Source organism: Malassezia sympodialis, genomic scaffold, assembly GCF_000349305.1.
Source record: "Malassezia sympodialis ATCC 42132 genomic scaffold, msy_sf_13, whole genome shotgun sequence".
NCBI lineage: Eukaryota > Fungi > Basidiomycota > Malasseziomycetes > Malasseziales > Malasseziaceae > Malassezia > Malassezia sympodialis.
The window spans coordinates 24,658-48,051 of NW_017387811.1; the positions used below are offsets into that span (position 1 = coordinate 24,658).

At 61.5% G+C, this 23,394-nt stretch overlaps 9 protein-coding genes across 9 annotated transcripts; 5 read left to right on the plus strand and 4 right to left on the minus strand.

Moving 5' to 3' along the window:
* Positions 1–387: 387 nt before the first annotated feature.
* MSY001_2695 (uncharacterized protein) lies at positions 388–4,237 on the minus strand (the record flags this gene model as incomplete). The annotated part of the gene is made up of 4 exons (XM_018884558.1): positions 388–3,137; positions 3,423–3,602; positions 3,653–3,857; positions 3,917–4,237. 4 exons carry the CDS (start codon positions 4,235–4,237, stop codon positions 388–390), a joined length of 3,456 nt encoding a protein of 1,151 aa, XP_018741205.1.
* Positions 4,238–4,305: 68 nt separating this feature from the next.
* On the plus strand, positions 4,306–5,359 carry MSY001_2696 (uncharacterized protein; the record flags this gene model as incomplete). The annotated part of the gene is made up of 3 exons (XM_018884559.1): positions 4,306–4,493; positions 4,577–5,042; positions 5,297–5,359. The coding sequence occupies 3 exons, from the start codon at positions 4,306–4,308 to the stop codon at positions 5,357–5,359; spliced, it is 717 nt and encodes a 238-aa protein (XP_018741206.1).
* Positions 5,360–5,369: 10 nt separating this feature from the next.
* MSY001_2697 (uncharacterized protein) lies at positions 5,370–7,671 on the minus strand (the record flags this gene model as incomplete). The annotated part of the gene is made up of 2 exons (XM_018884560.1): positions 5,370–5,444; positions 5,524–7,671. The coding sequence occupies 2 exons, from the start codon at positions 7,669–7,671 to the stop codon at positions 5,370–5,372; spliced, it is 2,223 nt and encodes a 740-aa protein (XP_018741207.1).
* A 1,136-nt stretch (positions 7,672–8,807) lies between these two features.
* MSY001_2698 (uncharacterized protein) lies at positions 8,808–11,267 on the plus strand (the record flags this gene model as incomplete). The annotated part of the gene is made up of 2 exons (XM_018884561.1): positions 8,808–10,968; positions 11,026–11,267. The coding sequence occupies 2 exons, from the start codon at positions 8,808–8,810 to the stop codon at positions 11,265–11,267; spliced, it is 2,403 nt and encodes an 800-aa protein (XP_018741208.1).
* Positions 11,268–11,406: 139 nt separating this feature from the next.
* MSY001_2699 (uncharacterized protein) lies at positions 11,407–12,048 on the plus strand (the record flags this gene model as incomplete). Its single annotated transcript, XM_018884562.1, has 1 exon — positions 11,407–12,048. One exon carries the CDS (start codon positions 11,407–11,409, stop codon positions 12,046–12,048), a length of 642 nt encoding a protein of 213 aa, XP_018741209.1.
* Positions 12,049–12,076: 28 nt separating this feature from the next.
* Positions 12,077–12,581, minus strand: MSY001_2700 (uncharacterized protein; the record flags this gene model as incomplete). Its single annotated transcript, XM_018884563.1, has 2 exons — positions 12,077–12,286; positions 12,309–12,581. The coding sequence occupies 2 exons, from the start codon at positions 12,579–12,581 to the stop codon at positions 12,077–12,079; spliced, it is 483 nt and encodes a 160-aa protein (XP_018741210.1).
* Positions 12,582–15,845: 3,264 nt separating this feature from the next.
* On the plus strand, positions 15,846–18,668 carry MSY001_2701 (uncharacterized protein; the record flags this gene model as incomplete). The annotated part of the gene is made up of 2 exons (XM_018884564.1): positions 15,846–18,618; positions 18,643–18,668. 2 exons carry the CDS (start codon positions 15,846–15,848, stop codon positions 18,666–18,668), a joined length of 2,799 nt encoding a protein of 932 aa, XP_018741211.1.
* A 138-nt stretch (positions 18,669–18,806) lies between these two features.
* On the minus strand, positions 18,807–19,931 carry MSY001_2702 (uncharacterized protein; the record flags this gene model as incomplete). Its single annotated transcript, XM_018884566.1, has 1 exon — positions 18,807–19,931. One exon carries the CDS (start codon positions 19,929–19,931, stop codon positions 18,807–18,809), a length of 1,125 nt encoding a protein of 374 aa, XP_018741212.1.
* A 298-nt stretch (positions 19,932–20,229) lies between these two features.
* Positions 20,230–23,382, plus strand: MSY001_2703 (uncharacterized protein; the record flags this gene model as incomplete). The annotated part of the gene is made up of 1 exon (XM_018884567.1): positions 20,230–23,382. One exon carries the CDS (start codon positions 20,230–20,232, stop codon positions 23,380–23,382), a length of 3,153 nt encoding a protein of 1,050 aa, XP_018741213.1.
* Positions 23,383–23,394: the final 12 nt, after the last annotated feature.

The window sequence follows — 23,394 nt, forward strand, 5'->3', positions numbered from 1 at the left end:
TTACCAGATTACTTATTTGCTTAGTAGGTTATATCAAAGTCAAGGGAGTTTCACGACAGCTTCTGCGAATGTATCATTGCATAGACCCTTAAGGATGGATGGCACATACATGATGAGTCTATGGAACCAAACATTCGTGGCACCATATTGAGATATAATTTTACAAGACTTTTGCGTGAGGAGTGCATAAAAGTATCGAGCTTGACAATGGATCCTAATCCAGCGTTCACATGATATGCGATTGGTATATATAACTCTTCCTCGTTGGAATTGACCACTAGTTCTGCGTAGTTTAGTGGCTATGACGGGGCCTTGTCATTGAGACAGCCACGGCCCAGACCCGGGTTCAATTCCCGGCGCGGAAGCTTTTTTTAACTGTGCATTACATCACGAAAGCTGCTGAATAGCATCTACGAGTAATCGCCAAGCCATTTCAGGATTTCGACCCAATCCAGTGGACATACCATTGCGCAGGCGTGCTGAAATTTTCGGGTGTTCTGTCAGCTCTCTTGCCACATGCAGCCAACCTTGGTCCACATCTTGACGGAATCGTTCCGCTTGGGCCGGGGTAAATCGCTGTGTGATGCGTGCATTTGGCATGAGAATACGCTCTACCACAGCATTCGAGAGGGAAGCTGCAATGTGCCTGTATGTAGGAAGAAGAAGCGATGGCGGAAGCACCTGTACAATTTGCTGCAACAGGGTCGTTAGTTTGGCCAGGGCTGGGACCAGTTCAGGAGATGGGATCGAAGCGGTTGCCTCGCTCTCTTCGCTGGTTCCTTCGGGATCCCGGTTCCAGGGGCGCAGCACATAGGGTCTCATAGCATCGAGAACTTCGGCCACGGTTAATTTTTCGAGAGCTTGGGCAGAGCGGGAGCTTACTTGAGCGAATTTGTCGATATATTGGTCCCACACACCAAATGAAATGTCGCTTCTCTCCGCAGACAAGGATAATTCAGGATTTGGATTAGTCGTGAGAGATAATGGGCGAAATGATGCTGCTGCTGATGCACCACGCTGGATACCACGGTGGAGCAAGGACATGAGACTAGCAGAGTCGAGCCGTTCTGCCGTGCTCTTGGGTGACATAAGCCGATATAGGGGCGATGCTGTGTCGATATGATGGAGTTCATGAGCCATATGAAGGAAAAAGGACGACTCGGACCATTCTTCGAGCTGCTGTTTGACATATTCAGCAGACAAGAGGGCCTTGGCCACCCGAGTAACACCATTGACACCCCTGACCATATCATTGCCAGGCCCTGTCGAGAGCGAAGCAATTTCGCCGGGCAGGGTTCTGGCAAAGGCCGAACTCATGTTCTCGAACGCATCTAAATGGCGAGTGAGACGCGTCAGTAGCTGGTCCAGGAGAGGGCGCTGGACTTGAATAATAAAGGCACACTTTTGCTCTAATAAGTGCAACGGTTGGTATCGTTCCGTGACGCCTGCCAATACGTTCATGAGTGTGCATGCACATCGGGTTGTCGTAGCTGAGTCTGAAGCGCCGGGATCTTCAACAACGTCTTCGTCTTCGCCATCCATGGTATCGGCCTGGACGAGTGCCCAAGCGCCTGGCTCTTCGAATACGGAGTCGAACTTGGATTCGGTAAAAGAGCGCTCGCCGTCGAGCCAAGCCTGGAACCAGACATTATTGCCCAGCACTTCATCTGCCAGACTCCAAGCACCCAGTCCGCCGTGGACCAGCACGGCTGGTGGATACGTGTCACGGAGCTCCGCGTCGAAGGTAATGAGCTGGAAAATCATATGGGCAAGAAGGGCACGCTCGTTCACAAGCCGTGGCATGGATGCCTGGATTTTAAGGCGCAATGGATGCAACAAGGCATGCAGTAGCTCGGATGGGGCGTCGACCGCCACGTAGCGCTGGCGCATCGGGCCATCAGCTGTCGCGCCACGGCGACAGCGGGTCAGTTCGGCCACGTCGCCGCCTCGTGTCCAAGCATCAGGTGCAGGCTCGAACAAATGAGCATTCATTCGAACAAGGGCCAGGATGTGCGTAAGGAACCACTCTGGCTTGTCGAGGCGGTTGGTAGGCCGCGCTCCATCAAAGTGGTAACGGAACCGTAGCAAGATTGGCTCCATGAGTACGTCGACAGGTAAGAGCGAGACATAGCCATCTGATCCAGGAGCAGCCAGCGATACTTTTTGCTCATCGATGCCAGAGACCGAGGGAGGTGTGTGGATGCAGGTGGGCGGTGGACGGAGGCCTAGTAAGGCGGCCGTGAGCTGGAGCTCCATGAGGTCGGCCCATGCCTGCTCCAATTCAGGAGTTCCAGCGATGCGGTAGGAGTCTCTTGACTCGTTTTGGGACCATTTTTCTGGGTTTTGGTACTCGGGTGGGGGCCAGTGCAAGTCGTTCAAGACTTTGCGAAGCTGTGCCTTGTACTGAGTCTCCAGGTTCTGATGTAGTTGGTCGCGCATGTCCGTCAACAAAGCGATAGTCCGCACAAGCATGGGAGAGCTGGGCGCACGATAGGGCGCCTCATCCACCAAAGTCGCCAAGCGCCGGAGCGTGGCGATTTGGTCCACCGGATGGTGGGTAGCTTGGTGCGCTTGGGCCTGTGCGTCCTCGGCATCCGCCAGAATCTGTGTGCATGCACGCGCAGCACGCCATTCATAAAGCTCGTCCGTCTCATTGGTCGCAGGAGTGTTTCCCGGGCTGATGGAATCGGGGCGCGGCACTAGCGCAACGAGGCGCTCCAAGGACTCGGCAACGTCTTCGTCGTCGTCCAGCACGATGCCCTGTCGTGCGAGAGTATCTGAAATTACTTCACGTAGGCGTGATTCGCTGTGTTGGATATCGGATATAGTCTCGTTGTTCTCGCGCTGGATGGCTGCGTCGAGGGTGTTCCATGGCTCACCGTCGAGACGGCCGCTGAGCAGCGACACGAGGCGCAAGTCTGCATCCGTCGCTGCGAGAAGCTGTGCATGACCCGTAGATGGCGGCTGCAGGTACTCGCGCAACCGGTCCGCATGCTGCTGCAGCTCAGCAACCGTGTACTCGAGGCCCTGCATCGTGCGAGCTTGGCGGCGCTCGTCGCGCACACGCCAGGCGGACGGTTTATCACGTGATGTAAAAGCAGGGCCGTCGCCACGACCTCCAAGAAGGACCAGACCGACTGTCATGGCGAACAAGGGATCATCTTACCTGTACGTGCACAGAGGCGGCTAACCCCTAGGTCTGCGCAGCCTGGATTTCTGAATGCACCTGGACACGGCCGCCGTGCGGGTGTACAGCCTACGTGGATGCAGCGCTTCTGGGTTGAGGAAGTGATGCACCCTGCCAAGTTCTGGGGCAACATGACTGTGGTGTGGAGCGTGGGCTTCTTTGCGCTGGGCATCATGTTTGTGCGCAGGGCTGGTTGGATCCTGGCGCCTACCTTCTAAGAGCTACGTGACGTCACATTCCTCGCCTGCCGCGAGCGCGCGGCGGACCACCTCTTGCAACGTCGCCGGGTCGTTGGAAAACTCGGCGCTGCGTACGCGTATGGTATAGGCAGCTGAGTCTGTCAGGATAGTGAACATACCGTCTTCCACTTTGCGAATTGAGGAAAGCGTAACTTGTTGCTTTTTGCGGAGCTCTCCTGAGGTGGCGGCCAGCGGCTCGAGCGCTGCGTGAGTCGCTGTAACGTACCGCTGTAGATAGTATACTGCATCTGCAGCACGCGCTCGATCTTCGCGAGTGGATTGTGGCTGGCGATCGCGTTGATGGCGTAGCGCATGAGCTCGCCCGTCAGGTCAGAGAGCCCCAGGAGGTACCGCATTGGTGTCACATACACGCACTGGAGCCCGTCAACAACGAGCAGGGCCTGTACGTCCTCGTAGCTGATCAGCGCATCCTGCTCGAGAAAGTGCAAGAACGACGCGGCTTCGATCTGTGTGAGTGACAAGCACGTACCCATTCCTCCAGCGAGGGGCCTAGAAAGCGCTCGAAACGGTTCATCGTATCATGCGGCGCCCCATTCGGCACAGCCAGCTCTTCATCCTTGCCGCATCTATGCAGCAGGAGCGAAATTTCCTGCAGCTTTGTGTGCGCCGACGCATAAGCGTCCGGCGCGTCCGTGCATGCGTAGCGATGCAGGTGGAATATGAGCTTCTTCGATAGGGCAGTTACATCCCGTGACGTCTTAATGAGCCGCTCGCGGCGGTCGTGAAAGGCATCGATTTCATCTCGGTACGTCGTAAACGTGTCGACCAAACTGCCCTCCCCTGGCGGCATGACGCAGGACGGCCGCGGCCTGGCGGGGTCTCCTCCACATGAAATTCATCGATTTTTCTGTCGCCACGATGAAGGGCGCCCGGAGTAGACGTGGCCAGGCGGCGCCGGTGGCGCCCGCACCCAAGATGCACCAGACGTTTGAGGACGACGAAGAAAGCGAAGTGGATATACCCATCGCCCCGGAAGCAGATGACCCAGAGGGAGAGGAATCCTCGTCCGAGACCGACTCAGACTCGGAGGTCGAGGAGCTAACTATGTCGGCCTCTCGCGCCCTTGCGCGGCAACAGGCCGCTGCGAAGATCGAGCAGCGCAACCGGTATGTTGTTTGACTAACTTTAGCGACAAGACGGCCCGTAGTGCGGCGGCCCAGGCGCGTCAACGCGCCCAGCCCGCTAAGCTTTCGCGCCGTGCACGGCAGCAGCGCGCGCAGCTGGACGAGTCAACGCCAGAAGAGCAGGACGAGGAAGAAGAAGCGGTACCTGATCGTCTCGATCCGGCACTATTTGCCGCTGCCTTTGCACATACAGGCGACGCCGCCGCGCGCGAAGTCCTACGAGGCGAGCGCGCCACAGCGCCGCCCGCCGCCCGCCGCGCTGCACCTGCACGCGGTCTGGATGGGCGTCCTATGACGCGCCTACGTGGCGAGCGTACAATTGTGCGCACTCTAGACGACGCCGATGCGCCGTCGCTTTCCGACGACGCCGATGCACCTCTGTCGTACGAAGCGCTCGGTGTGCAACGGCCGCGCGCGGCGGCGCGCGAGCGCGCCTATAAGAAGCGCAAGCTGGGCCTGCGCGCGAAGGACGTGCGTGCCTCTGTGCTCGGGCCGCCACGCGCGTCCAAAGCGGCGCCCACCCCGCGGCCCGATCGCGACGATCCCCTGGGCCTCCACGACCCGGCGTTCGAGAAGGGCGGTGAATTTTACCAGACAGGCGCGGCGCGCCGGCGACGGCGCAGCGGTGCGACGCGGCCGGCGACGGTGCTACGTGAGCGCGGTGCCGGCGGGCGTGTGCACGGTACGTGACGTCACTAACTCAGTGCCTATATCGCGCGGCCTAGGCCCCGCCACCCACTTTGCCCGAGGGCGGCTACCATGAGTCAGATAGCACAAAGTCCGAGTAGTCGGACGGATTCACGTACGCATCTGCCTCTGCGCCTGTGCGCCGTGGCGCGTATCCCCCCATCGGTATGTAGTACGCTGCGCTGGCTGGCGCCGCCCGGTCGCGGGGGTAGCTCCATGGCGCAGACTCTGCCGACTGACTCGGGCGAAACGGCATGGCAAGCACGTCTAGCTTGCTCGGCGGTGCCTCACGCAGCTCATGCATACTAAGTGGCAGCGGTGTCGGCAGCACATCGTCCGTGGCGATATCGCGCAGCGAGTTCTTCGGGCGCGACTCCGTGTCCTTGGACGAGTTGGCCCACATGCTCTTGAGGCGCGAATGCTCCGCCGGGTCGGGCTGCGCGGTGCTCACGAGCGGCAGGGCGAGCGTGGCGCCCCACGTGCTCTGACTCTGCGTGTCCAGCAGCGGCACCTCGGGCGCCGGTGACGTGAATGGATCGTCGAGGAGGCCGCCGTACGGCAGGCGCAGCGCCTTGAGCGAGGGCCGCCGCCAAGAAAGCGCACGCGGGAGTTTGACGCGCGGCGCACGCTTCCGGCGGGGCCGCGCGCCCGCGTGAGAAGGCGCCTCGTCCGCAAAGAGCGCGCTGCTGGGGTGCTGCTCAACATGGCCCAGCAGCTGCTCGAGCCAGCGCGCCTCGTCCATCGGACGCAGTGGGGCATGCGGTTGTGGCGCCGCCGGCTCAATGCGCCGCTGCGGCAGGTGCACACGCGCGCGGCGCGGAGGAAACAGGATGTCCACGACCGTCGCGCGTGCATCGACACGCGCATAGTCCAGCGGCGGCTCACAGCTCTGCAGCAGGCCCGGTGGATCGCGCGGCCGTTGCGCGCGCACAGCTGCCTCAGAGGGCCGGCGCAAGTCGTGTGGCGCACGCGGCATACGCACGGTATACTGGCGCCACACGGGGGCCTCCTCGGCTGGCAGCGGCTCACACGTCACGGGCGGCTCGACGGGGATCAGCACGGTCGCGGGGGCCTGGGTCGCGGTGCGAGCGGTGCTCGTGCCGGGGCTGCTGGCTGGCAGCGATGAGCGCCGCCAGCTCGCGGGCTCCTCCTTAGCGCGCCGTGCCTCTTCCTTGGCCAGGCGCCGCTGTTCGCGCTGCTCACGCTCCCTCTTCTCGCGCTGCTCGCGCTCCCTCTTCTCACGCTCTAGGCGCTGGCGCGCATGCTCTTCGCGCGCTTCCTGCTGCGCCCGCAGACGCTCGCGCAGACGTTCACGCTGCGCCTCTAGCTCGCGCTCACGGGCCTCGCGCTTCGCGCGTTCGGCCTCGCGCAGCTGCTCTTCAATCTGCGCGGCTTTCTGGCGCGCACGCGCACGCTCGGCCTCGCGCGCCTGTTCGTCCTGCTCGCGGCGCTTGCGCGCGCGCTCCGCGGCGGTGGCCATTTCGTCATGCTGCTCCGCGGCCACTTCGGCCGCGCGCTCCTTGGTGGGCACCACAGGCGCCGATGGCTCGATTTTGGGAACCGGCTTGCCGGTGAGCGTCGAGTGCCGCTGCGCCAGGGGCCCCCAGGTCGCGGCGGGTGCAGGTGCAGGGGCAGGCTGGGATGCGAGCGCGGGCGGCGCGCGGGCGAGTGACACGGGCGGCGCGGACTCGCGGGCCGGCTCGCCGCGCCACGGCGCGCGTGACGCTGGGCCCCACGCCGGAACACGCGGCTCGGGCCGCGGCGGGTGCGACTTGGCGAGCTCTTCCTCGACTTCGGAGATCTTGTACTGCTTGCCATCGCCAAACTCGACAACATCGTCCAGCTCGTCCTCCGACTCTTCCTCCATATCATCCCAATGCTCCGATGACGGCAGCTGCGCTCCGCGGAATCGCTCAAGCTCCTCGTTCGCGGCCTGCTGGCGTGCATGCTCTTCGGCGGCGTGCGCAGCAGCGCGCTCCTCGGCCTTTTTCTCAGCTTCCATAACTTCTTTAGCGGTGGGAAAGTCGTGAGACGAGATGTTCACGCGCGGCGCCGCAGGCTTGACATGCGCCCACGGCGCCGCGTGTGCCGTGGGGGTGTCTCTGGGCGCCTCCTTTCGCGCCGGATCCGCTGCGGCCGTTGAGGCACTTGCGGCACCACGACCCGGCATAGCCGTAACGAGGCGGGGGTTGTGCGCCGCGCGCGCCTCGTCCGCGGCGGGCGTGGGCGCCGCAGCGGGTGCCTGCGCCTTGGGCGCGGCTTCCTTCGCGCTCTGCAAAAATCGCTGGTTAATGTTCAGCGCTGAGAAACGCTTGGGCTGCGGAGCCCCATGTGACTCGTCTACTGGCGCCTTGTCACCACCTGGGCGTGGCGCGGCTGCAGGATCGGCGGCAGTCGGCGGCTCTGTTGCCATGCGTGATGCGCGACGACCTTCGCCACACCCCTCGCGGACGGCCACGCCGACTTAGATTAGTAAGCAGACCAGGTACGCGGCCGCCCGGCGCGCCGGACCCCAGATGCGAGGCGCACCGCCGGGCGACCCTGCCCCCCGGGCTCTGTGTGTACGACCTACTGACGCAGACATGCCCTTGCTGCGCTCCAGATTTCCGAACATGCGACGCGCGCGGCGGCAAGCGGCACCAATGCCAAGGGTACGCTGCCCCACTGACCCAGTCGTTGGCGTTCTTCTAGGTCAGGCGCCGACCGCCCATGCTTGTATGGACCTTAGCGTCACTGAGAGCGGCGCAATCGATATACAGGCGTTCCAGCTGCGCCGGGATCTAAGTGCGTGATGCCCACTCACATCAGTGGCACGGGTGTGGCCGACCTGGACCGTGTGTGGCATGTACGCCCTAGGCACGGCGCCGGCGAGAGAAGACACGCAGCTACACGAGGAGCTGTGCGCGATCCTTGGAACGCATGTGCCGCTCGTACTGCTAGACACACAGTCGATGCGCTGGACGGCGTGGCACCGCCAGGACGCGGCATGGTTACCTACCGTGATTGACGTGCGCCCTGATCCGACGGAGCAGGTCGTGCTCGAGGACGCCGTGGGCGTTGCTAGCTACACGGACGAGCTGGGCTCGGTTGACCACCAGGATGTGCAGCGCCAGCTCCAGTCGCTCACGTCCGAGCGCCGTTCGGTCGCGGCCCTGTACGACCGCCTTGTTGCTTCATGTGCGTATATGGAGCGTTTGCGCCACGATCCCGCTGCCTACGACGCTACGACACTGCGACATCTAGCCACGGCCGTCGCACACCGCGCGCCCACGAGGACGGGCGCAGGGGCCCCTCCGGATGCATCGGTGGACGCCCTTCTCGCCGCGTACCTTGCTGCTGCGAGCAAAAACCTACATACCCTCGATGACGTACGTGATACCTGCCTTACCCAGCTCGCCGGCCTCCGCGCCATCGGCGCCCAGGCGCCTGCGCCCAGCGAGGCGCAGCGTGCTCCTGCGCCGCGGTAAGTAGCACGTGGCCCCACGTGTAGATTCGCGCGCCGCCGTCGCGCCCACCGAGGGCCGCGGCGTGCTCGTGCCTGCGACCAGCATGGCTGAGGGCATGGCACTGGATGTGCCGGCGCTCGATGACGACCTGTACCGTGATCGCGCGCGGACATTTGCCGAGTTTCTCGACGATCAGAGTGGAGTAACCGACTACCGCAGCGCCATCCGGCGTATGCTGGCGGCGGACGAGCGGCGTCTCATCGTGAACGTGGACGACCTGCGCGCCTACAATCGGGCGTATGCGACGGGGCTGCTGGATGAGCCAAACGACTTCCTACCTCCCTTCGAGCATGCGCTGCAAGCGCTTGTGGAGCAGCTGCACGATCCGCTCAAGGACGATATCCAGGGCAAGCTCTACCACATTGGCGTGCGCGGCAGCTTTGGTGATAATCATGTCAGTACGCGCATGCTGCGCAGCACGCACCTCGGTAAGCTTATGAGCTTGGAAGGCATTGTGACGCGGTGCTCGCTCGTGCGCCCCAAGATTGTCAAGTCAGTGCACTACTGCGATGCGACGTCGCGTTTCCACATGCGCGAGTACCGCGATGCGACGATGTACGGCAGCGGCCCGCCGACGTCTAGCACGTATCCCACAACGGACGAGAGCGGAAACCGCCTCACGACCGAGTATGGCCTGTGCACCTTCCGTGACCACCAGATGATCAGTATCCAGGAAATGCCGGAACGCGCGCCGCCGGGCCAGCTGCCACGCAGTGTGGATGTGGTAATGGACGATGACCTTGTCGATAAGGTGAAACCGGGCGACCGCATCCAGCTCGTCGGTATGTACAAGTCGCTCGGGAACCGCGTGGGGCAGAGTACCACGTCGACATTCCGCACGCTCATGGTCGGCAACTATGTGTTTGTGCTCTCGAACAAGGCGGGCGGCGGCATCTCGCAGATGGCACTGAGTGACCTAGACATCCGCAACATTAACAAGATTGCGCGGCGCCGCGGCGTGTTTGACCTGCTGGCCGAGTCGCTCGCACCCTCGATATACGGGCACGAGTACCTGAAGAAGGCCGTGCTGCTCATGCTGCTGGGCGGTCAGGAGAAGAACTTGCCGAATGGGACGCACATTCGTGGCGACATTAATGTTCTCATGGTCGGCGATCCCTCAACGGCCAAGAGCCAGATGCTCCGCTTTGTGCTGAATATGGCGCCGCTGGCGATTGCCACGACCGGTCGTGGCAGCAGTGGTGTCGGTCTGACCGCGGCGGTGACGACGGACCGCGAGACGGGCGAGCGCCGTCTTGAGGCTGGCGCTATGGTGCTCGCTGATCGCGGCGTAGTATGCATCGACGAGTTTGATAAGATGTCCGATGTGGACCGCGTCGCGATCCACGAAGTGATGGAGCAGCAGACTGTCACCATCGCCAAGGCCGGCATTCACACGACGCTCAATGCGCGCTGCTCCGTGATTGCCGCGGCCAACCCGATCTATGGACAATACGATGTGCACAAGGAGCCGGGCCGCAACATTGCGCTCCCTGACTCGCTGCTATCGCGTTTTGACTTGCTCTTTGTCATTACCGACGACATTGACGAGGTACGCGACCGCCGTATTTCGGAGCATGTGCTGCGCATGCACCGCTATGTGCAGCCGGGCCAGCCCGTGGGCGTACCGGCCAAGGACAGCTTGGACCAGGTGCTCGACGTGGGCGGCGGTTCCGAGGCGCCTGAGCCGGCCGAGGCGCCTGAGGACGAGTCGCCGTTCGAGAAGTACAACCCGCTGCTGCATGCCGGCATCGACAGTGGGCGTGCCGAAGTGCTGTCGATGACGTTCCTCAAAAAGTACTTGCAGTACGCCAAGTCGCGAGTCGCGCCGGTGCTCAGCCCTGGCGCGGCGGCGTGGATCTCGAATGTGTATGCCAACCTGCGGAACGACGAACAGGGCGGAAATGTGCGCCGCACGGCGCCGCTCACAGCGCGTACGCTCGAGACGCTCATTCGTCTGGCGACAGCGTATGCCAAGGCGCGGCTCAGTGCGACAGTCGAGGAACAGGATGCCGAGGCCGCCGAGGCCCTCCTTCGGTATGCGCTGTTCAAGGAGGTCATGAAGCCCAGCAGGGCCAAGCGCCCGCGCACCTCACGGGCAGACAGCTACGAAAGCGACGACGACGACATGGCCTGGGACGAGGACGAGGCAGACCGCCAGTTGGGCGGCCAGCCATCCGCGACGCCGGCGACAACGTCGACGTACGGTACGCGTTCTGCGACGCGCGCTGCCGAAAAGTCTGCCGAGGCTGTCTCAGCACCAGAGGTGCCCGAGTCGGAGCTGCAGGCATTCCGGGCGCGCGTGGCGGAGGCACTGTCGTCCACGTTTGCGGACGAGGAGTTTGTGGAACTACCTGCGCTGCTGCAGGCTGTGAACGCGGCGGGCCCGCCGTTCGAGATGGAGGTAGCGCGCACTGCCCTGGAGGCGATGAGTGAGGCGAACCAGATTATGATGGCCGACGGTACGTCTGCTGCCCTGACCACAGATGTCGTGTACAAGATCTGACCGGCACCGTCGCGGCGCCCACGCGCGCGGGTGATTGGGCGTCGACCTATAGGCACACAGGACTCGGCCGAATACCATTTGGGCGCGGGGGGCGGCGAGCCCGTCGCGCGTTTGCGTTGCGCTATTAGGCTCCAGCAGCATGGCAGCAGAGTCGAACTACGATTACCTCTTTAAGGTGGTGCTTATTGGTGACTCGGGCACGGGTAAGTCGAACCTGCTCTCGCGTTTCACGCGGAACGAGTTCAGCCTGGACAGCCGGAGCACCATCGGCGTCGAGTTTGCGACCCGCAGCATCAATGTCGACGGCAAAACGATCAAGGCGCAGATCTGGGACACTGCGGGCCAGGAGCGCTACCGTGCGATCACTTCGGCGTACTACCGCGGTGCCGTGGGTGCGCTGCTCGTGTATGATATCGCCAAGCACTCGACGTACGTGAACGTGTCGCGCTGGCTCAAGGAGCTCCGCGACCACGCCGACAGCAACATTGTCGTGATGCTTGTGGGCAACAAGAGCGACTTGAAGCACCTGCGCGCCGTGCCGACCGAAGAAGCGAAGGCGTTTGCTGCGGAGAACAACCTTTCGTTCATCGAGACCTCGGCGCTGGACGCATCGAACGTGGAGCAGGCGTTCCAAAACATCCTCACGGAAATCTACCACATTGTGTCGAACAAGGCGCTGCAGTCCTCTGACGACGTGATCAAGCCGTCGGGCGGCGAGACTATCTCGGTGCAGCCGTCGGCGGATGACGGCGGCCAGACCAAGAAGGGCGGCTGCTGCTAGTCGCTAGCCTACTGTTCTATAGAGCGGCCTACGCCATAGCATACAGGCGTGTGTACATCTGGCACAATGAACGGTACGCCACCGCATCGCCCGTGCGCAGCAGATTGGCCGCATCGACGTTCAGCGGACTCTCCGGCGCGGGCGCGTCGAGGAGCGCTAGCACCGCCGTACACGCGCTGTGCAGCGTCCACGCCGGGCTCCATTGCGTCTGAAGCACATCGAGGCAGATCTCCCCCGTCTGTGTGAGCCACAGGACATACCTTCCAGTGCACGTTCGGGTGGAAAATGCGCGTGCGGAACCGCATTGACGGCGGCTTGATAGGATACGTGTCCGGCACAACAATCTCCAGTTCAAAGCGCCCTCCGCCGTACACCCCCGTCGGCGGCGGCTGCACGACGGCACGCCAGTGCATCAGATCATCGTCGCTCACGGGCGCCAGGTGCATGATGAATTCATCTGCCGGTGCATCGAGCTTCGCAAGAGCGCGCCACTCGTGCGCAAGCCGCTTTGCGGCAGCGCCTCTCCGCTGCATCTCCGCACGCCGCGGCCGCGGCGAGGGCTGATGCCCTGGCTGGACCCCCTAAGTGGACCTAGTAGGTCCCTTGAGAATTTTCGGTTCGCTTCGGAGTCGGCCCGAGTCAAGACACTACGCGTGCAGTCCCACCTGTTCCTGGCTTGGTCTTCCGCTTGGCGTGCACGGCATGAGTGCACGGCATGACGTGGTGCATGCCTATTCCAATGTACAGGCGCCACCGCTGCCGCCGCACCACGCCGCACCACCGCCGCTACGGTCGGCTTACACCCCTGTGGACGATGGAACGCCGTCGTCCGCGCTTTCGCATCATACGACGTCCAGCAGCGAAGACTGGGGCCAGATGCCGTGGACCTATTCGCCGCGGCGCACGCAGCAGCATGGCTATGGCGTGCTGTCGTCGCGACCCTACTCGTCAACGAGCATGCGCAGCCAGAGCTCAGGGCACTCGAGCGAAACCGCCTTGTCGGACCGCATCCTCATCCAGGCAACGCTCGACAACGAGCAGTTCTCCGTTGTAATTGTATCGCGCCTGGATACCGGCCCGCGCATCCGCGAAAAAATCTTGCAAAAACTGCAGCTCCCCTACACGGACGCGAGCCTGTGGGGCCTTGTGCGCACGGAAATCGGCGAGTCAGACCTGTCGCACTCGCCGCTCATCGATGACGATACCCTGCTGGCACTGTGCCTCCAGTTTGGCGACGATAAGGGCACCATCAAGTTCCGCATCGAGCCGCCCGTCGACGAACAACGCGCACCCCCCTGGCCTGAGATACCACGCTTCGGCGCACCGCCTGCGCCCCTTCCGCGCGGCAGCATGGACCGCCTGACTCCGCGAATGATGCACGAGGCGCTCGGCAAGACTCCCTGGGCTTCGTCGCCTACGAACGCGCGGCGTCCGCATTCTGGACGGCCGTCGCCTGTGCTCATGGCCCACAATACCTCACCCGTGCTGCCAGGCATATCGATGGGCGCGCCGGTGCCTGAGAACCTGGCGCTGCAGCCAGGACAGGTCGTCCCGGCTGCGACTCTATCGTCCCACGCCTCGGACGAGTGGGTGCCGATGACTGCAGGCAGCTCGGCAGGCGCGCCGCCCTCGCTCCAGCCGGCGCATCCGGCGCATCGGTATGTGCCGCGGCCAAGCAGCATGCCTGTGCCGGCAGCCACGTCGCGTTCACGGCATACGAGTGAGTCCTCGGATACCCTATCGCGCTTTCACATGTCGGACAGCGACGCGGCGTCTCGTGCGAACCTGTCGCCAGCGACGCCGCTCCTGCAGCGGCGCAATGTAATCTCGCCCTCTAGCAGTGCATCAGACGCCAAGCTGCGGCAGTGGGTGTATCCCACGCCGGGCAGCGGAGCGGCGCCTGGCTTCCTGGGGCGCGGCGCTGAGTCGCCACGGCGCGCCATGTTCGTGCCAGAGGAGCACAGCTTATTCCCCCTGTTCAAGGGCAACCCGGAGAATGCGACGAGCCCTATGCTGCGCCCCCTCCCTACGGCGCCGTCGCCGACGAGTTCGATTTCGAGTCCACGCACAGATGCACGTCCCTCGATGGAGCAGGAGCCGCGCTCGAGCCTCTCTGAGCACGACGAGGCCGCAGCATCGATGCAGCGGCTCATGGCGCGAGTGCGCATGTCCGAGGACCGCGGGGACTCGTTCGACACGTTCTCGGACGACACGCTGGGCGGCACGTTTGCGCAGCCCCTCGATGCATCGACGCTTACGATGCGCACGCCCACGGAGGCATCACCCGGCCACCGTGGACGCGAGGAGCGCCCAGTGCTCACGGTGAACACATCCCCGGCAGGCACAGTCATGCAAGAACAGCCCCACACCTGGGCCTTCCGCCCGCCTGCCGAGAAGCTGTACGAGCAGCTCGACTCGCTATTCCCGCGCCACGACCTTGACCGTCCGCTCTTTGATACGTCGCCACAAATGCCCGAGGCGCCAAGTGGGCGTGCCTGGACCGCCACCGATGCGCTGCCACGCGAAGGTGTGGCGGTCGCCATGCCGCGCAAGGCGCCGCGGCCGCTGCAGCGCAATAGCCACTCGATCCGCGTAATTGCGCAGAATCGACGGCGGTTGCTTGAGAGTACGAACCACGAGGCGCGTCGTCAGGTGCTCAAGAAGGAGGAGGTGTTGCAGCGCCGGCGGAGTACGAAGTTGTGGGGCGGACGCATGATCGAGATGCGCACGAACGGCGCCGAGTCGGTGGGCGTTGTGCCGACGGGCGAGGCGGGCGTGGAGCCAGCGCAGCGCCCTGTGTTCAAGTGGGTCAAGGGTGACCTGATCGGCAAGGGCACATATGGGCGAGTGTATCTCGCACTCAATGCGACGGCCGGCGAGATGATTGCGGTCAAGCAGGTGGAGCTGCCACGCACGGCGGCCGACCGCGACTCATCGCGGCAGCAGAGCATTGTGGCAGCGCTCAAGTCGGAAATCAACACGCTGCGGGAGCTGGACCATCCGAACGTGGTGACCTGCCTCGGCTTCGAAGAGACGGCCGACACGTTGAGCATTTTCCTTGAGTACGTGTCGGGCGGCTCGATTGGGAGCTGTCTGCGGCGGCACGGCAAGCTCGAGGAGGATACCACAAGCTCCTTTCTGAACCAGACGCTGCAGGGTCTCGCGTACCTACACAAGCAAGGCATATTGCACCGCGACTTGAAGGCGGACAACCTTCTCGTCGACCACCATGGTACTTGCAAGATTTCGGACTTTGGCACCGTGCGCCGCAGCGAGGATATCTACGCCAATGTCGAGAATATGTCGGTGCAGGGCAGCATCTTCTGGATGGCGCCCGAGGTTGTGAGCCTATCGCGCAAGGGCTACAGTGCTAAGGTCGATATCTGGAGTCTTGGATGTGTTGTGCTTGAAATGCTCGCTGGCCGACGCCCGTGGTCCGACGAGGAGGCCATGCAGGCCATGTTCAAAATCGGCGCGGAGCGTCGCGCTCCGCCCGTACCCCAGGACGTGAAGCTGTCCAAGCCGGCAGCACACTTTTTGCGGAACTGCTTCGAGATTGATCCCGACAAGCGCCCGACCGCATCGCGCCTCTTAGAGCATGTCTTTGCGTGGCCATCGCCTGACTGGCGCTTCGAAAACAGCGCCTTGTACCGGGCGCTCTTCCAGTCGCCGCCGTCAGCGCTGCGCGCAGACTCATAGCTTGTCATGATGACATAATGTGGAACAAGCAACACAGGCGCCCGCCGCAGCCGTCGCCTTTGGTGCGAACGACGGTGCCGTCGAGCTCCTGCATTTGAATGAGCGAGCCAGTCGAGGTAGACGCTGTGCTGGCTGCGCTGCAGGTGCTGTATCATGACCCTGATACACGTGCCAAGCAGCATGCGAACGAGGCTCTACAGCGCTTCCAGAAGACGCCGCAGGCATGGACCACGGCCAACACGCTGCTGCTCGAGCGGGACCTGCCCCTCGAGTCGCGTCTGTTCGCCGCTCAGACCTTCCGCTCTAAGGTCACATTTGACCTGGAGCAGCTACCGCCTGAGACACTCGTCCAGCTCCGCGATACCCTGCTGCATGCCCTTGACCTCTACACGTCAGGGCCGCGCGTCGTGCAGACGCAACTGTGTCTCGCGCTCGCAGCGCTAGCCCTGCAGATGCCCGAGGCACGCTGGGGTGCGGTAATCCCCGGCATGGTCGAGCGCTTCGGCGGCACACCTGCCACCGTCGGCACACTGCTTGAGTTCCTCACTGTGCTGCCGGAAGAGGTCACCAACAACCACCGCATCCCACTCGACAATGCCACGTACCACGAGCGCGTACCGCAGCTGCTCACGCAGCACACTCCCACCGTGCTCCAGGTGCTGGTCATGTACATGCAGGCGGACGGCGTGACGCCGGCGATTCAGGCGACTGTCTTTGCGTGTCTGCGCAGCTGGCTCAAGGCTGGCGAAGTCGCTGCAACGCAGCTGGCCGACACGCCGCTTCTCGCATGTGCATTTGATGCGCTCGCTTCCGAGGAGCTTTTCGATGTCGCAGTGGACGTGGTGTGCGACTTGGTCAACGAGACCCAGGAGATCGACGACAACCAGTCTGTCATTGAGTACATCCTGCCAAGAATTCAGTCCCTGCGTGGCGCCATTGCTGATGCTGGCGATGACGAGGACCGCGTGCGTGGCTTGTGTCGCGTCGTTGTGCAGGCGGGTGAAACGTACCATACCCTTTGCTTGCAGCACCCCGACGCCATGATGCCGGTCGTGCATGCTATTCTCGACTGTGCCTCGTACCACGACTTGGACATTGTGCAGATCACGTTCCGTTTCTGGTATCTACTCGCTACCGATGTACACCGTGCCGCCGAGCACGGGGCGGACTCTACGGCGCCGTTCGAGCGCATCTACGAACAGCTGTTCGCTGTTATCCTGCGTCATCTGCGCTTCCCCGACGATGAAGAGCTTACTGGGCAGGACCGCGATGATTTCCGCAGCTTCCGGCACTATATGGGTGATACCCTCAAGGACTGCTGCTACGTGCTCGGAGCAGAACGCTGCATCGAACGCTCACTGCAGCTCATCGAGTCCGCCCTTGCGCACGAGTCGCCCGAGCTGCGCTGGCAGGACATGGAGGCGCCCCTCTTCTCAATGCGCTCGATGGGAGGTCAGGTATCGCTGCGCGACAGCACCGTCATCCCGCGCGTGTTTGCCGCGCTTTCGCACCTGCCGCCGCACCCCCGCCTGCGGTATGCTGCCCTACTTGTCGTCTCGCGCTACACAGAGTGGGTCGCCGAGCACGCCGAGCTTGTGCCAGATGTGTGGGCGTTCATTGCGGCTGGCTTCCAGGGCGCAGACCGCGATATTTCGGCAGCAGCGGCCCAAGCGCTCAATTTCTTGTGTCAGGACTGCCGCGAGTCGCTCCTGCCGCTTTTCCCGCAGCTCCTTGACTTTTACGGGTCGGTCAAGAAGGAGCTTGCCGTCGACGACCTCCTCGCTGTCGTCGAAGCGCTTACCCACGTCGTCACCGCGATGCCACCTGCGGAGGCCGCGCAGTCACTACTCTTTATGGCGCAGCCGCTGCTGGAAGAGGTGCATGAGGTGGCAGCGATGCCAGCAGCCCCTAAGCCCGCCCTTATGCGCGCCGCCGACCGTATGGAGCAGCTGACGCGTATGCTTCAAGTCATTGGCGTCACACTCGCCAGCACACTCCCTGAGGCCTGCGAACAGACGTGCGCCGAGGCGTACGCCATCCTCGATCGCCTACTTGAGTGCCATGGGCATGTGTATTTTATCTCGGAGCGTGTATCAGCGCTTGTGCGTCGCGCGCTCATCTTCTTTGGCGATCGGGCGCGTGTGGTCCTGCCGCGCATCCTCGAGCGCTTTGCCACGTGTTATGAAGCGACGGGCTTCTCGGGCTACGTGTGGATCATCGGCAAATCGATCGACCAGTATGGGCGCGGCGCGGCAGAGCCGCTGCTTGCGCAGATGGCGCATGCGTTCGCGCGCATCACTACCAAGACACACGCTCTGCTGAGCGAGGCGCCGAGCCCCGATGCCCTTTCGGACGTACTCGACGACTACTTGCACACCTGTCTCGTCACGCTGGGTGCCGCCCCCACTCTGCTCTACCTATCACCGGTGTTTGCGCAAGCATACACGATGGCCCTTCGTGCTCTTGCGGCACTCTCACCTGGCGTCGTCGGTATCGCGGCCGACCTCGTTCGCACGATCATCGAATGTGCGCATGAAGTGCCGCCGCCAGAGCGCGTGCTAGTCGATGCAGCACGAAACGTCGTGGGCGAGCATGGCGCAGCGACCTGTGTGGCTCTGCTCACCGGCCTCGTCACGCACTTTCCGCCGGAGATCATGCCCATTGTCGTCTCGTCTATGTGCACGCTGGGCGCCGACTTTCCCACGGCCGTCCTGCCATGGGTCTCGAACGCACTCGAGCACCTGCCGATCGATGCTGTACCGGCCTCGGACCGCGCCTTCTTCCTCGAAAGTGTGCAATCGGCACCGGCCGAGCGTATGAAGTCGGCACTCGTGCTGTTGTACAGCGCGTCGCGCAAGTCGCGCGAACGAGGTACGTTGAACCTACTCACACCAGCCCACCTCGATGAAGATCGTCGCTAGTCTATCTGCTATTCGATGCCAGCCTCCTGCGTGAAAGCCAAATGCTTTTGGACTACTGTCAGTCGTTCGTACACGTACTGTCGGCGGCCGACACACTTGGCCGCACATTGTGAAGGGCCCGAAGAAAATCATTCATCACTAGCGGCGGCTGCGTAAGGCCGGGATACATACCTCCTGTAGTTCGTCAGAGCCGACGTCTACCCAGGTCATTTCCTGTGCGTCAGGATCACCGGGAGAGCAGGGTGTATATTTGACCGCGGGCGATGCACCATCGTCCGTCGATGGGACCGTTACGCGCTTGAAGTGCGTCGCATTCATAACACGGCGCACCGGCTGCATCAGTGCCTCGCGTACCAGCACAGCAATGTCGGCGCCCGAATACCCCTCCGTCTCGCTCGCAAGCAGGCGCAGATCCTTGGGCGAAAGCTGACACGGTGTCGACCCAATATTGAGCTCAAATATCCGACGCCGCGCATCGAGCTCAGGCAGGGGAATGTACACGCGCTTCTCAAAGCGGCGCTTGATCGCCGTGTCCAAAGCCCACGGAATATTCGTGGCCCCGAGCACTAGCACGTTGGTCTGGTCGTCGTTACTGACGCCATTCATCTGCACGAGGAATTCGGTTTTTATGCGTCGGCTCGCCTCGCTCTCGCCCTCACTGCGTGTACCACACAGCGAGTCAACTTCGTCAATAAAGATGATCGACGGACGCGCCTCGCGCGCCATCGCAAATAGCTGTTTCACGAGGCGCTCACTCTCACCCATCCACTTAGATACCAAGTCCGAGCTTGACACGCTAAAGAACGTGCTGTTCGACTGTGTGGCCACTGCCTTGGCGAGGAAAGACTTTCCGGTCCCCGGTGGTCCGTACAGCAGAATGCCACTCCACGGTTTGCGCTTGCCGGTGAAAAGCTGTGGAAACTTCATGGGCAGAATAACCGCCTCTTTGAGCGCCTCTTTCGCAGTGCTGAGGCCCCCCACATCATCCCAGTTGACATTTGGACGCTCTGTAAGGATCACACTCGAGAGCCCCGAGCGCAGCTTTTTTGTTTCTGCATCCAAATCATCTCTCTCACCTTTCGATTCAGCACTTGCGCTCAGACTCGCGCCCTTGCCCTGCGCCTCGGCGCCTTCGGCATGCGCGACCTGGCCGAGATGCTCTTTGAGCTTCTCAGCCCGGTCAAGGTATTCCATAAACTTTTCCCGGATTAGCTGCTTGAGCTTCTCGTTCTTTTCGTCTCTTGTTAGCAAGGATACATACATTTGATCGCCATCATGAAGTAGTCCAGACTGTTCTGATACTGTACGTACGCCTCCTGGTAATTGTGCTTGACATCTTCGTCAATCGCGCGCTGTACAATATCAATCGCGCGCTGTGGTAAGCATGTGAGACGTACATTTAGAAAATCACTCTGTGCCATGGCAAGAACACGCGGGCACAAGGGCAGCACAACGACCAGCCACGGACGGCGGTCGTGTCGAAGTGGAGGGCGAAGCGGGCACAGACCTCCGGGCGCCTCGGCCGCCACTCGCCGCTGGTTTTCCACGGCAGCGGACCAAGATGGTCTTAGATCGTGCGGCTGATCCTACACAGACTGCGCAGCAGCCGCCTTCAGTGCCTCCGGAGGCACCCGTTGTCTTGGATGCATCAGCCCGCAACAGTTCTATGGAGGCACGCCATTCCAAGTCGGGCGAGCATGTCCCGCCGGGATCGCGCACGTTCAAACAGATGCTGCGCTGGAATCGCGGCAAGGAGTCGAAACCCAAATATCAACGCGCTGCGCCGGTGAACGTAGTTAGCGAGCTTTCTACGGGGCTTCTCACGGTGGCTATGCTCAAAATGCATCTCGACCGAGACGAGCACGGCGAAGCGCGGGCGCCCGTTCTGCTCCAGCACCTGCGTGTCTCGATTACCGACACGATCCATCTCGCGCAATCAGGACATACACTCTTCCGCCTAGAATTGGCCTATGGATCAAGGATGCACTGGATAGTGTACCGGGAAACGCGCGATTTTATAGCGCTACATGCCTACTTTCGCGCAGAAAAAGTCACGGATGCGATTACCAACCCGTTTTCGACGGAACAGGACAATGCTCTACCCAGTTTCCCTAAAGGACAGCTGTCGCACTACCTTACGTGGCGCTCCCCTGATGCAGGCGAAAAGCAGGCAGCGATCGACCGCGACTACCGCGAGCAGCTGACCGACTACCTCATCAAGCTCATTTCCTTTGTTACTTTCAAGCCTCAAGCGAATCGCCTGTGCCGCTTTTTCGAATTGAGCACTATGGCGGTGCAGATGGCGCCCCTGTCCGGCACCCTAGGCAAGCAGGGATACCTGCACATCCACTCCAAAAGCTCTCTCAAGCGGTCCTTTGACTTGCTGTATCTGTATGAAAACAGGCGCCCGCGCTGGTTTATCGTGCGTGAAAGCTATATCCTCATCGTGGAGCAGGCCCACAGCACCATCCTTCACGACGTTTTTCTTATGGACCAGCAGTTCGAGGTTCGGCAGAAGCGCCGCCTGCACCGCTCGATCCTGGAACATTCTTCCCAAGGGCAAACAGAATCGACACCTCATCGCCACACGGGCGGCACCGTCCATCCCTACGTGACCCACCACAAGTTTACAGTCTGTAATGCCGAGCGCAAGTTAAAATTGGAAGCCCGGACCGAGCGCGAAATGGAGCAGTTCTTGCTCAGCCTCAAGTGGGCAGCACAGAATAATGTCTTTGGCAAGCCAAACCGCTTTGACAGCTTTGCCCCGATCCGCAGGAATGCCAGGCTGCAATGGTTTGTCGATGGCCGAGACTACTATTGGCAGCTGTCAGAGGCTATTTTGCACGCGCGTGAGCGCATTTATATCCATGACTGGTGGCTCTCGCCTGAATTCTACTTTCGCCGACCTGGTACGCTGGAATGGCGCCTGGATCACCTGTTGAAGCGCAAAGCGGAAGAGGGCGTGCAAATTCATGTCATTCTGTACAATGAGGTGTCCAACGTGTTCACGCCCACCGATTCGGGCTACGCCAAGTCGCGTTTGATGCAGCTGCATCCGAACATTTTCGTGCAGCGCTCGCCTAGCCATCTTAAGACGGGCACTTTCTACTGGGCGCATCACGAGAAGATGTGCGTGGTGGATGAGATGCTCGGCTTCATGGGCGGCTTTGACCTGTGTTTCGGACGCTGGGACACACCTACCCATGCGCTCATTGATGACGCAATGATGGATAACCAGCCTTTCGACCAAGATGATACTATGCTTGGGCCCGTACGCCACGGCGCCGAAGCGCACGTCTGGCCGGGACAGGATTATGCGAATGAGCGGGTGGCCGAGTGGCAAAATCTCACGCAGCCCGAGGTCGATCTGATACCCCGCGATAAAGTGCCACGCATGCCGTGGCACGACGTCGGAGTGCAGATCGTTGGACAGCCCGCGCGTGACTTGTGTCGCCACTTTTGCCAGCGTTGGAATATGCTGTTGCGTTCGAAGAAACATACACGCCGGATGCCCTTTTTGCTGCCGCCGCCAGATCTGACACTCTATCAGATGGAGCGCTATGGTATTATCGGCACCTGCGAGGCGCAAATCTGTCGCTCGGGCGGTCCGTGGAGCCTGAGCACCAGTAAGAAGGTGGAATTTTCGATTCAGAATGCCTACTTGAAGGCGATCGAGCAAAGCGATCATTTTGTGTATATCGAAAATCAGTTCTTTGTCACCTCAACGACGATGGAGAATACCGAGATTGAAAACCGCATTGGTTTGGCACTCGTGGAGCGCATTGTGCGCGCGCACAACGAAGGAACGAAGTGGCGGGCGGTGATTGTGATTCCTGCCACGCCTGGCTTCCCTATGGACTATGACCACCCTGAGAGCAGCTCGGTGCGTATTATTTCAGCGCTGCAGTACCTGTCCATATCCCGCGGCCCCAACTCTATCTTTGGACGCCTTGAGCGCGTGGGTATCCATCCGCACGAGTATATCGGGTTCTTTGCACTTCGCAACTGGGGACGCATGCGCTCTGGCCAGCTTGTCACCGAGCAGGTGTATCCTCACGACAAAGTTATGATTGTGGACGATCGCCTGGCAATCATTGGCAGTGCCAACATCAATGAGCGGAGTATGCGCGGGGACCATGACTCAGAGTTGGCCTGTATCGTACGTGATGAAGACCGGCTGGTATCGAAAATGGCTGGCGAGCCCTACGACGTAGGTCGCTTTCCCCACACGTTGCGTCTGCGGCTCATGCGCGAGCACCTCGGTGTGGATGTCGATGCGGTTGATCGTGCTCTGCGCGAGGGCCATCCGTACGAGGATCCACCCCCTGCGGATGCATGGCCGGACGAGCGTCCCCGAATCACGGCCAACAGCATAGTTGACCCTGTGGCGAGCTATGAAGTCTGGACCGCTGCTGCATCATACAACACGATGGTATACCGCAAGGTCTTTCAGTGCATGCCGGACGACACGGTCACCACATGGGCAGCATACAAGAACGCCAAAGTACACAGCGACAAGTTGGCACGCTCTACATATGAGGCGATGCACGCCGACGTCTTTTCTGCCGAGGCTCTGGAAGCAATGGTGGTCCAACTGCAGACGCTTTGTGGCAACCTCGTCGAGCTTCCGCTGCACTTTTTGGAGCGCGATGCAGCCGCAGGCAACTTCCTCTTCCCCATGGACCACATACAACCAATCATTGTATACGATTAGTATAGATCATCT